This window comes from Musca domestica, unplaced genomic scaffold (assembly GCF_030504385.1).
Source record: "Musca domestica strain aabys unplaced genomic scaffold, Musca_domestica.polishedcontigs.V.1.1 5, whole genome shotgun sequence".
Lineage (NCBI taxonomy): Eukaryota > Metazoa > Arthropoda > Insecta > Diptera > Muscidae > Musca > Musca domestica.
The window spans coordinates 13,066,756-13,079,518 of NW_026712346.1; the positions used below are offsets into that span (position 1 = coordinate 13,066,756).

At 33.3% G+C, this 12,763-nt stretch overlaps 1 protein-coding gene across 1 annotated transcript; it reads left to right on the forward strand.

Annotated features, from left to right (window-relative positions):
- The first annotated feature begins 2,536 nt into the window (after positions 1-2,536).
- On the forward strand, positions 2,537-4,101 carry LOC101891913 (active regulator of SIRT1). Its single transcript, XM_005177997.3, has 3 exons — positions 2,537-2,709; positions 2,775-2,974; positions 3,891-4,101. The coding sequence occupies exons 1-3, from the start codon at positions 2,655-2,657 to the stop codon at positions 4,008-4,010; spliced, it is 375 nt and encodes a 124-aa protein (XP_005178054.1). The 5' UTR covers positions 2,537-2,654; the 3' UTR covers positions 4,011-4,101.
- The last annotated feature ends 8,662 nt before the right edge of the window (positions 4,102-12,763 follow it).

Sequence of the window (12,763 nt, forward strand, 5' to 3'; positions counted from 1 at the left end):
ACCAAACAACTTGTTGCATTGATTTTGAATAAATATTTGAAAACTGAACGAAAGGTCAAAATTTATTTTCAAAATCATGTTCTATATATCTCCAAAGGTTTCTTTCGCTACAAAAAACTGTAGATTTTGCAGATGCATACGTACATTCCTAAACAATTTTTTTATTATTGAAAAGAATACGCACACATAAACAAATAAAGTTGACATATTAAGTCAAGAGACTAAAAAAATTAAGATCATATGGTGTCATAGTTTTATTTTGATTTTATTGTATCATGGATGCAACAAGATGTTCCCATTTATTTGATAATTTTTAAAAGGGATTAATCAATCATGGTACAATGATTGCAAGTATAGAGGTCTACCTGTTTGGCTTGTAATGTCAGAATTACTATCAAAACAATAAAAAAGCAAACAACTTGTTGCATTGATTTTGAATAAATAATTTAAAACCGCGAAAACTGAATGATAGTTCAAAATTTCTTTTCAAAATCATATTCTATATATCTCTTATGGTTTATTTCGCGACAAAAACTGTAGATTTTGTCGATGCATATGTTGTAATAAGCATTTTGAAAACACCCGAATTTGAATATTTTCTGAAAAAAAATTTTATTATTGAAAAGAATACGCACACATAAACAAATTAAGTTGACATATTAAGCCAGAAAAATAAAAAAATTGAAATCATATGGTAGTTCTGCCCATGGTACAATGAAGAGAAGGTAGGTCAACTTTGAAAAAATTGCAAGTATAGAGATCTACCTGTTTGGCTTATAATGTCAGAAATAGTATCAAAACAATAACAAAATCAAACAACTTGTTGCATTTATTTTGAATAAATAATTGAAAACCGCGAAAACTAAATGAAAGGTCAACACTTATTTTCAAAACCAGGTTCTATATATCTCTAAAGGATTATTTCGCTACAAAAACTCTAGATTTTGTCGATGCATACGATGAAATAAACATTTTGAAAACATCCGAAGTTGAATGTTTTCTGAACATTTTTTATGTTATTGAAAAGAAAACGCATACATAAACAAATAAAGATGACATATTAAGCCAAGAAAATAAAAAAATTGAAATCATATGGTATCATAGCCCTACCTTGAATTCATTGTACCATGGGTACAATGAAGAGAAGGTAGGTCAACTTTGAAAAAAATGCAAGTACAGAGGTCTACCTGTTTGGCTTGTAATGTCAGAATTAGTATCAAAACAATAAAAAATCAAACAACTTGTTGCATTTATTTTGAATAAATAATTGAAAACTGAATGAAAGGTTAACACTTCTTTTCAAAATCATGTACTATATATCTCAAAAGGATTATTTCGCTACAAAAACTCTAGATTTTGTCAATGCATACGTTGAAATAAACATTTTGAAAACACCCTATTTTGAATGTTTTCTGGACAATTTTTTTGTTATTGAAAAGAAAACACATACATAAACAAGTATAGATGACATATTAAGCCAAGAAAATAAAAAAAATGAAATCATATGGTATCATAGCCCTACCTTGATATCATTGTACCATGCAGCAATCTACGTTTTTTACACAATTGTTTTGAGATAATATCTTTTATTTTTCAAGGAAGTGTGTATTTTTTAGGGAAGTGTCGAAAATACAATAGTTTGGCATGTAATGCCAGGGAAATAAAATAAATTAAAATCGATTGGTTTCAGTGCCGTACCTTGATTTCATTGTACCATCGTTGAACCATTTTACGCATTAAATATCGGAAAACAACAACAGAAGGCGTGAATTGGCTCACCGCGTGCTTTCTATTTAGATCTTAATGATTTTTAAAGTGATCTTATCGACGCATAACGGTTTCTAGGGCCTTATGCTAGGAACACAATTGGAGCGAACGACGAATTTTTTCGCGGCGTATGTTCGTCGTCAAAAATAAAACACATATGTGTATATGGAAGTGCACACAATCACGGCACCGGCGAAAATTTCGTCGGTCGCCGCGAACTCAATTAGCTTTATTTCTATTTCATACGCCGGCGACCGGCGAACAAAACAGTACAAGGTGGCCATACTTGTACGAATTTTATGTGTTTTAGTAAATAAAGTTACTTTTTACTTTAAAATTTGTTATGGTCACTCTACTATCTGTTACTCGTATAAAAAAAACATAATTAATTTGTTTATTTATTTGTGTACTTGCGCCTGAGTGAAGATGGATATCAGTGAATTTATAATAGAGAAGATGGACATAAGTGAAATTATAATAGAGAACGTAAAGAATTATGTGTTCTTGTATAATTCATTGTAGTCAACAAATGAGCAAAAAGTAAACAACTTCATCAGCTGTTTTATAATTTCGTCGGTATTGTGTTCCATACGACGAATTTTCGCGGCTCATTTTGTCGCCGCGTAGGGCGAAATTCGTCGTTCGCTCCAATTGTGTTCCTAGCATTAATTTTAGTTAATAGGCCTTTATTCGTCACAAATCGATTTATAGAGGACTGTTATCTTTTTCTCTTTTACTCTTCAAAATCACATTTTGTTTTGATTCGCTGTTTCACATTTTTACGCCGTTGTTTTTGTTAGGGGCATTGTATTGCTTTAAGTCACATTGCACTTAGTTAAACACATTTTTCAACAAAATAAACTAAATAATATCAATTAAAAACTAAAATGTCATTGAAGCTATTGAAGCAAAGTGTGGATATCGTTCAAGAGGAACTGCAAGGTTTGAATAAAATATTTAATTTGTGGTGGTGTAGCTGTTGTGAAGACAATATTTTGAAATTACAGGCAGTAAACAAAACAAAACTTCGGGCAAGAGAAGTGGTTCTTATAATATTAAAGCGGAAGACAAAAAATTTAAGCCATATAAAAAGAACATACAGGAGGTAAAGAGCGATCTCAAAACCAAAGACAAAAAATCAGAAGAAAATATTAAGAGGCTTCTGGCGCTGTCTATGAACACCATTAACATCAAAGACGCGGAAAAGGTGAGAAAACTCATTCCACTTATTAATGGTCTAACGTATTTGTTAAAATTCGGTATGTGTAGTTCGTAGTGAGTTCTAACTCCGTTTGCGGCACATAGACTATATGTTTCCGATCTCGATATTCATATTCAGTTTCTAATGATTTTAGTCACATTTTCGGTTTCATTGTTTCAAATTTGGCATATAGAGTTTTTAATGGTTTCTATCTATACATATCGTTATTCGAAATCGAAATAGAAATCGGCATTTGAAACTCAGAAAAAATAACAGGCAATCTAGCGGAAAATGGTCACGTTTTAGCATTTCTAAGACTTTAACTGTATTCTGCGACCGATTTCCTTGGCAATGGCACTATTTTCCTCAAGTCGTCATGTGGGTGGGGTTTGATATCATTATAAAATGCACGAATTCATTTATATAATTATTTAATTTGTTTACGTTCTATAGATTAAAATTTGCTTTGAAAACGTCGAATCATTTTTTTAATAAAAAATATGATATTTTATTAAATATATTTTTTCTTCCTTACAAAAAAATCGGTAAGCCGTCTATAGGAACATGTGCCGACTAATGCTAAAAAAACACACAAATTGAATAAAATACCCAAAAGATTCAAACTTTGTTTAATAGCTCGAAAACTGAACAAAATTTTAAATCTGAAAAATCGAAAATCATAAAATGGTACACCACGGCTACACTTCCCATACATTTTTTACAATATCTTGATAAGAGTGAGCAAATATGCTTACCCGACGCAAAAAACTTGCTTACCTTCTAAAATCAGATATAAAATGTTGAGCCTCCTGATAGATTCCACTGAAGCATACAAACCTTATTAATATCTAGCTACAATTCCGAGATAATTTGAAAAGAATTCGTAAAAACTCCATGTAAACATTTTTTTTTTTAATTTCAGATTGTCCAGAGAGCGCACAAAGGACGTTATGTTAAGAAGATCATACCTAAAGTAAAACAGGAGTCTATTTTCACCGAAGAAGATTTCCGTAAATTTGAAGAGGAATATTTCAATTCATAGCACTGCAATTGCTAATGTGTTTTATAATATTTTAGAAAATTTTACGAAAATTTGTTTAATAATAAAACTAAGATACTATAGAATTCTGTTATACTTTCATTTTTTATTTATTTTTGAGCTGACTTAGTTGAGAGCGTTTTCCAAGTCGTGGAACAACAACACATACCGTCTTGCATTGCCAAAGTTATACCTTTCATACATCATACTGGGGGTAAATTCTCTCATTCGATATCGAAAAAATGTCGATCGATATTTATGTACAAAGCTTGATGGCTAGCTACCTTCAACTTCAAGAGTACCCTCTCTAAATCGAAAAGATCGACAAAACGAAAAGCAAACATTAATCAATGATTTCGATGTAATGTATAATTCGAATTAAACTGATTACTCAAGAGATTTTTCAGTAGAACCCCCATTGGGTTTGAGCAATCTACACAATTTCTTGTTACTGCGACAATATTTGAAGAAAAACTTCTCCAACTTATACTGCTTCTTCTTTAATTTTACCTAAATTCGAAATTTCTTGTAGAATTGTGATAAGACATTTTAAGGAACGTCGATCAAAGCATTGCATCTTAAATCCAACGTTATGCCATGTTTACGTTAGAACTTTTTGTAGGGTTAACCTACTTTGAGAGGATTTATTTGAAGTAAAAGTAATGGACATAACAATTTAAATCCAAATCCAGTGGGTTAACCCTCATATATATAAACGTACTATTACTGAAGTAATATCTAGTCAACAATTATAATTGTAACAACAAAATAGATTATACACCTTTTGTGCATCAAATAATGGAATTAAATTATCAAAACGACATATGTAATTCTGTAATCCCTCATCCTATAGTGTACTTCTGAAGTTTTTTTGTTACCTGAATGAATATCAGAAGTTATCCATTCTTTGTCACTGACAGAACAACATTTGCTATAAAAAAAAAAAAAAAAAACAAAACAAAATATGTTTGCAGTCTGAGGAGGAGATACTGGAATCAATGAAAGTAGTTTTACTGATTTCCAAAGAAAATTGTACGAGATTAATACAGATTGACAAATGTTCATCCATTTTCTATGTAAGATTAGTAATAGTATGTTTATGTTGAAAAGGATTTAGAAAACCCAGTCGGTTTGAATTGTAATTTCCATTGCATATACCTCAAATGAATCTTCATAGCGAAGGTTGACCCGAAAAAAAGGTCCTAGACCAGTAATACCATTTAACAACTAAGTTTGATGTCAAAAAACATAATTGGGATTGGAACCTAAAGAGAGTCAAATCTCGATAGTGCAAATACTACTAAATTTATCGACAAAATGTTGTTAAAAGTAGTCTTCTTGGCCGACCTTATAAAATCATGGTTTCATATTATACAGTTAGTAACACGAAACGCAATTAAGTAAAAAACTGTTAAATCCGGCTGGGTCAGACTCTTAATACCTTCCACCATTTTGAAGGAACTTGAAAAACTGCCAAAAAAATCCGTCGAAAAATACTGCTCACAGGAAAACCGTTATATGGGGACTATACGATGTATCATTCAATCACATGTTTACAATTTTTTCCAAATTATACCCTTAACATCACAAAATCTATATTCAACAAGCAAAAAAGTATCGGTCGGTTTTGCCGACAGATGGATACCCTCAGTGAGATCTTGGGTTTATGAAAATATTGGGATGTGTGAAATTTTAAGGCAATCGTATTTTTCGTCACATTTTATAAGACTTATAATTATTCAAAATTTTTGCCCTTTGTGGGGGAGGCACTTGACGGAATGGACCGATATTATCAATTTGCATACCTGACCTAGCACTGACGCTAATATTAGGATTTGCAAAGTTGGAGCAAACCCGGATTATTGCTTCCCTTTCTGTGCAGAAAAAATATATATTTTTTTTAGAATACCGACCTTGTGTGGGGGATGTACCAGAAGGAGTGGGCCGATACATTCCATCTTAAAACCAGACCTTGGGTTAATATAAATATTGGGATGTGTGAAATTTGAAGACAATCTTACATCACACTTTATGAGAGTTGAAATTATTCAAAATGTTGACCATTTGTGGGGGAGGTACTTGATGGAGTGGACCGATATTGTCCATTTTCACACCTAACCTAGCACTGACGTAAATATAAGGATTTGAAAAGTTGGAGCAAAATCGGATTATCCTTTCTCTTTCTGTGCAAAAAACATATTTTTTGAAAATATCGACCTTTTGTGGGGGAGGTACCAGAAGGAGTGGACCCAAATTGTCCATCTCCGAACTCGATCTAAGTTTGACAAAAATATTACGATGTACCAAGTTTGGACCAAATCGGATACTCGTCATCGTGCGCACCAGCCAGGATAAAAATCCATTGTATATACACAAAATCAGAGATGGGTACTGTTTTTTAAGCTGTGAAATTTGACAAGTTAATTTACAGAAAATGCAGTGCTGGAAAGGCTTCTTTGAAATGAGGTTACCTTTATTTCATTGTACCATGGGCTGTAACATGGTAAAGTTAAGAAGGTAAAGTCATTTCAAATATGCATTCCCATCTCTGTCTTTTCTGTAATTTACCTTGTCACATTTCACTACATAAAATCAGGTTCCCATCTCTGATTTGTGTATGCACAATGGATTGTTGTCGAATGAATAATTTTTGAAAAAATTGTAAACATATGATTGCATGACCATGGGCTGTAGTATCCATTACGAAATTTGCATCAAGCTGGAAACAATTCCGGTGAATAATGCCGCTAATATCATCAAAATATCGAATAAAGGGAGGTGCCATTATATATCGTTTATATGAAGATGTGGACCGACATAGATACTTGTAGTACCCATTACGAGTCGCTAAAATGATCGAAATAGCGAATGTCAGAGGGTATCGTTATATAGGGGCTATACGATATATAGACAATTTTCTTCCAGGACGTAACGTACTTAGAAGGAACTCCTTGTTTGGAATTTCAGGCAATTCCATTGAAAAGAATTGAACATTTTAGCTTGCTATCTTAAAATTTTACGCTGATCAAGAATATATATACTTTTTAAGGTCTAAAATTGTTATTTCGATTAGTTACAAACGCAATGACGAACTTAATATATCCTCAATACTGTATGGTGGAGGGTATGGATGGTCAATAGCTGTGTCTGGTTTCCCTAAAATTTGTAACAGTTGTTGCTAATTTGTTACAATAAGTCTTTTGTTGTCACAAAAGTTCTGCAAAAGAGAGCAGCTTGAGAGAACCACTTTTCGCTGAGAGTTTGAAAATTCTTGCTGAACAAATTTCTTATTGCAATCACTTGCAACCAGCGAACGAAAACAAACAAAACGATTAACGTACACCTCTCACGAAGACACAAACTTTTTTCAATCGTTTTGTACGCCAAACAAAACAAAACCACAAAAATGTTAATGCCAAAAGTACACAAACAATACGATTGTCTTAATGTACTTCGGAATCAACGAATCGCCGGGAAACGTTTGTTGTACGAAATGATGACGATTAATGAATAAAAAGGAATAATTTTAACATTAATTAGTTTGTACATTATTTGTATTGAGTTAAAAAACATGGAAACGTTTGCAATGAGTATTGTACTGTTTCGTTTCCAATGTTTCGTTTCCATATAACGAGCGCCATCTTGTAATTTATAGTGAGACTAAGAATAGTAAGGATGTAAATAAATTAGTATATTTTTAGGAGCACAATATTAATTTCTACCGGTGTGTAATGGAAATATAAACAAGGGAATACCGACTGTGATGTTTTCATCTTTTGGCTGATGAATAATTCAAAAATTATTCATTTGACAAAATCTTATTGCCAAAATTTGTATTTATAAATCCATTGTACATACACAAATCAGAAATGGGAACCTGGGGCTGGATTCTTGTTCTATGAAAATATGAAATGAAAAATATTTCCTTGAAAATATTTTTCATTTGACATTTCCTTCCTCTATAAAAGTTTTGATTTCACATTTTCATAGAACAAGGATTGAGGCCCTGTTTTTATGTAGTGAAATGTGACAAGGTAAATTACAGAAAATGCAGAGATGGGACTGCTTATTTGAAATGACTTTACCTTCTTAATTTTGCCATGGCTCTCTTAAATCATCAACAAATGAGTGTTAAATCTTTATTTTTACATGTTTTTTTTATCAATACGATTTATAAATAATCTTGGACACCATTAATGCTAAAAGACAGTTGAAATGAATCGTTTAATACCTACAAAGAAAAATAGAATTTTGGTTTTCTCTTAACTGATCTCTTTTTTTTGGACAGCGACACCAGTGGATGCCCGTGTACACCATTGCTTTAAACCAGTACTGCTAGAGAACTTAAAATTATTCGAAGACCGTTTTTTGGCGAACTTTCAAGATTTCATTGTATTTTTATTTAAGGGTGTATTTTTGGATAAAAACTAGCCAAATGTAGCATTTGTTAGATTACAAAGGATTAAATAAAACAAACTACCAGAAGAGTCGATTATCGTAGTAAAAATGTTTTCATTCTTGCGTAATGAACTGTACACACTAATTTCGAACGTACTCAGTGAGAACATTGCCGCGTCTATACATAGACAAATGAAAATATAGACAACGAAATGCTCTCACCGTTTATCTTCGAAAAAAATCGGATCAGCAGATGTCATCCATATCATAGACAAATGAAAATATAGACAACGAAATGCTCTCACCGTTTATCTTCGAAAAAAATCGGAACAGCAGATGTCGTCCATATCGTTTCAGGGGTTTGAGTGGGAATTTTGAAGTCACTCAATTCAAAAATGTTAAAAATAACAAAAACTGTAGGATATTTGTCAGCTGAAAATTATTTCATAATAAAAGAAATGTGAAAAGTACGTGATGACATCGAAAAATATGGGAATATTCCAGTGAAATTCTTGAAAAACGATAAAATGTGTTTTCGAAGTCGAGTGGCTTGAACGCGTAAATCAGCATGTTGACTATGCAAAACATGATGAGAGCCATCTGGAAAAAAAGACAAAACTAACTTTTAGTTGTCTATATCTTCATTTGTCTATGTCCATATCGTTTCAGGGGTTTGAGTGGGAATTTTGAAGTCACTCAATTCAAAAATGTTAAAAATAACAAAAACTGTAGGATATTTGTCAGCTGAAAATTATTTCATAATAAAAGAAATGTGAAAAGTACGTAATGACATCAAAAATATGGGAACATTCTAGTGAAATTCTTGAAAAACGATAAAATGTGTTTTCGAAGTCGAGTGGCTTGAACGCGTAAATCAGCATGTTGACTATGCAAAACATGATGAGAGCCACCTGGAAAAAAAGACAAAACTAACTTTTCGTTGTCTATATCTTCATTTGTCTATGGTCTATATCTCCATAAGCCAAAACACTCTAATCTCCGAGGAATACTTAGAAAAATTCCATACTTTTATTATTTTTTATTTGAATATGGTTTTAACGTATCACTCAAACATTGCAAGACATCTACAGTCCAATATGAATCCACGAATATCGGAGGGAATTCTATTTTCACGAAAGCCTTTCTCTCTCTCAATGAAATAATTTGCGAATGTGGAATGTGGCAAATTTGAAGTGCTTTTGTTTTTTATTTTTTTTACAATAATAAACATGTACATGCAAAGGCTATAATCGTGCGAAGCCGACCATGTGATACCCTACAACACTACAACATGTCAGAAGCCCCCTTATGTCCAAATACATTTTGGAATATTTCTCTCTTGAAATTATGTGATAGAGCATTGCCCAGATATTACCCTTTGACAAGGGGCATTTGCCCAATATTTACGCACTCCGTCGTGTTGATAGTTGTTGTGGTCCATTTTACAGCTAAGTGTAATCCAATGGTCATATAAATTGCAACACATCTTCCTTGTCCTTAACTCTCTCCAGATTTTGACTCATCTATATGATTTGCTTGTCTACGATATTTGGCTATATTCGTCAAAGAAAGCAGAATGACTTAGCCAGAAGTTCGCGTTTTGTGTATTTTGGATTTCGCCTGTAAGTTTTTTTTTTTCAGCGTTTCGGTACAATGGAAATGTTGGTATTTTTTCACACAAAAGTAGTTGCCCATCCAACCCACTGTCTTACTAACTAACTTCATGTGAGATTTCGTGTCCTTTGTTTCTATTTGTGACCTTTATAACGGCTGCAAAATCAGAGACATTTTTAGTTATTGGTCCATTTCAACCCCTAAATATATGGCGGACATCTTTAAAAACAATAGGCCTAGCCCTTCTGAGCCTTTCGTGAGGATCGGACTATAAATGCAATCTGTATATAATAACCCCAACCTGTGTTGAAAGGTGAAAAAATTACAAAATGTACATTTCAATATTATAAGTCAAATTGAAAAAATCGCTGCCATAAAAATATCACAAAATACTACAAAATCTATATTAACATCATTATTTGCATATTTTTATGTGATTTTTTTAGATATATAGATTTTATTCTTTTGTGTCAAGAGGGCATTCTGAATTGACAAAATCGGTCCGGCCGTTTTTGAGATATAAGCATTCTAGCAAACATCCCTTTCATTGGTATATACACATTGCATATATTTAGCTATATGTATCCGATATATTAACTATCGCTATCTACGTAACGGTCAGAACTGACCTTTTCGTCTATTTGTGATTTCCCGGAATCAATCGGAATCACGGTTTAATGGAAAATTTGACTTGTATTTAACACAAATGTTATGGTCTATTTCACTCACTAAATATTACCCGATGGCCATTCAAATTAGAAGGATTCTGCCCAGCCCTAAGTTCTAGCCCCATGCTAACTTCCGCGTCGATTGGTCTATAATTGTGACCTGTAGAGCAACTGCAAAATCAGGAAATTTTTCTGTTTTTGGTCCACTCCACTCTTAAATATTACGCGATCATTTCCAAAAGCAATACGCTTCAATTCTGACCATAACCTCCATTTTAAATTTCGTGAAGATCGGGTCATAATTGCGACCTGTAGCGTGATCACAAATTTACATGGGCAGACGGACGGACGAGATATGAAGATCCATTTATACTTCCTTCCTATGTGGGAGCCAATATTTCGAAGTGTTACATAATTTTGCACAACCACGCATGCTTTAACCTAACCTACATAATTGTTGGTCCAATTAAACTTATAGTACCCCCATCACATATTGTTGTAGGGTATAAAAATAAAACGACTAAAATAAACAAATTTATTTAAAATGAAAATGTTGAATGTTGCTAGGTCTGGGGAACAACATAGACGTTTTTTAAAATACAGTCTTACACGGTCAGTTCCACCAGTGTCTTGGTTGCTTTTCAAATCAAATAAAATACAAAAATAATTGAAAAAACACTAAGAACATAGATGGTCTGTCAGAAATTCTGACGTATATGACATACTTTTCCTACGTATCATACATACGTCGAAAAAGTCGTAAACTAAGACAAATAATAAGTGTTTTTCACTGAAACGTGGTAGTTGAATGCAGAGGCCAAAAATATGATGGGACATTCCATTGTTGCCTCAATTCAATAGATGGCGTTGGTAGTCGAAATATATGTTATTACACCATATCGTGATATAGGCATCATGTTATAATGTAACATAGCGGGCACTTGAAGATGATTTTCACTGATTTTTATCGATTAAATGTACTCCACCCCTCCAAATGCTCTGGAATACGCTTTTGAGTCCATATCTTTCATATATGTTGCATTTCTCCGCAGTTTAACATTTTTCGCGATATCGGAATAACATATTTTTGTAAATTTTGGAATTGGAACAAAACTCCAGCTTGAGGTTTTATGCTCTCTGCCGTAACTTTGCCAGTTTGGAAGACTTACACAAGGAAACTATCTTCATTAAGATCGGCGAGGTTTCAATAATACGACCTAAACGCTTATCAGCCAACATGGGATGTATTATGTGGGATATTACAGTATTTTGAAAGTTTGACAGAAGAAATAAGTTACAAACGTTAGTAAGACTAAGAGGGCGCCCATATTTTCTTAGCCACCACCAAGCGAGGACGGAATGCCAAAAGTCACGATAGGCAATGAACTGATGGTTCTTCAATGACAATGTTTTATATCGGTTTTCCTATCTCGTCAAGATGAGTCGATTTGATTTTGTGTAGCGTCATTTCACCAATCGCTTCACGAATATTGTCCCTAATGCCTCAATTGTCTATGGCTTGCCGGCGTTGCACTTATCTTTGACGGCACCCCATATATAATAGTTCAACGGTGTCAAGTCATAGCTTCAAGGTGGTCAACCGAAAACAGGGTGTCGAGTCTAACTTCGGCTGTGTGGCACCTAGTGCCGTCCCGTTGGAACCAAATGTTGCCAATATCCTCCTCTTCAATTTTTGTGATCAAAAATTCGTTCAACATCGCCAGATAACGTTAGGGCCACTCTTTGCTCGTTTTCTAAGAAAAATGACCCAATTATGTCTCTGAACCTAAAACCGCACCAAACACTGACTTGTTTTGGGTGCATCGGCTTTCACTATATGTATGTGTGCGGTTTTTCTGTGCCCCAATTGTGACAATTTTACGTTAGATGGAGGACCCTGAAATACGAGTAGACCACAACTTTTTTTGTGAAAAATATCAAAATGATTGATATTTTGAAATGATTTTAAAAGTAGTACCTATGCGTTTTGTTCAGTCTGGTCACAAGTCTAGTCTATAGCCTTTGCTTGCTAATTTTGCAATACTTTGCATCAATTAGTTACCAAAATGACTTGAG

Bases quoted from the DNA above. Each gene is read 5' to 3' on its own strand.
- LOC101891913 (XM_005177997.3), top strand. From the start codon at position 2,655: ATGTCATTGAAGCTATTGAAGCAAAGTGTGGATATCGTTCAAGAGGAA. The intron at 2,710-2,774 runs GTTTGAATAAAA...TTGAAATTACAG, and splicing joins CGTTCAAGAGGAACTGCAAG to GCAGTAAACAAAACAAAACT. The intron at 2,975-3,890 runs GTGAGAAAACTC...TTTTAATTTCAG, and splicing joins ACATCAAAGACGCGGAAAAG to ATTGTCCAGAGAGCGCACAA.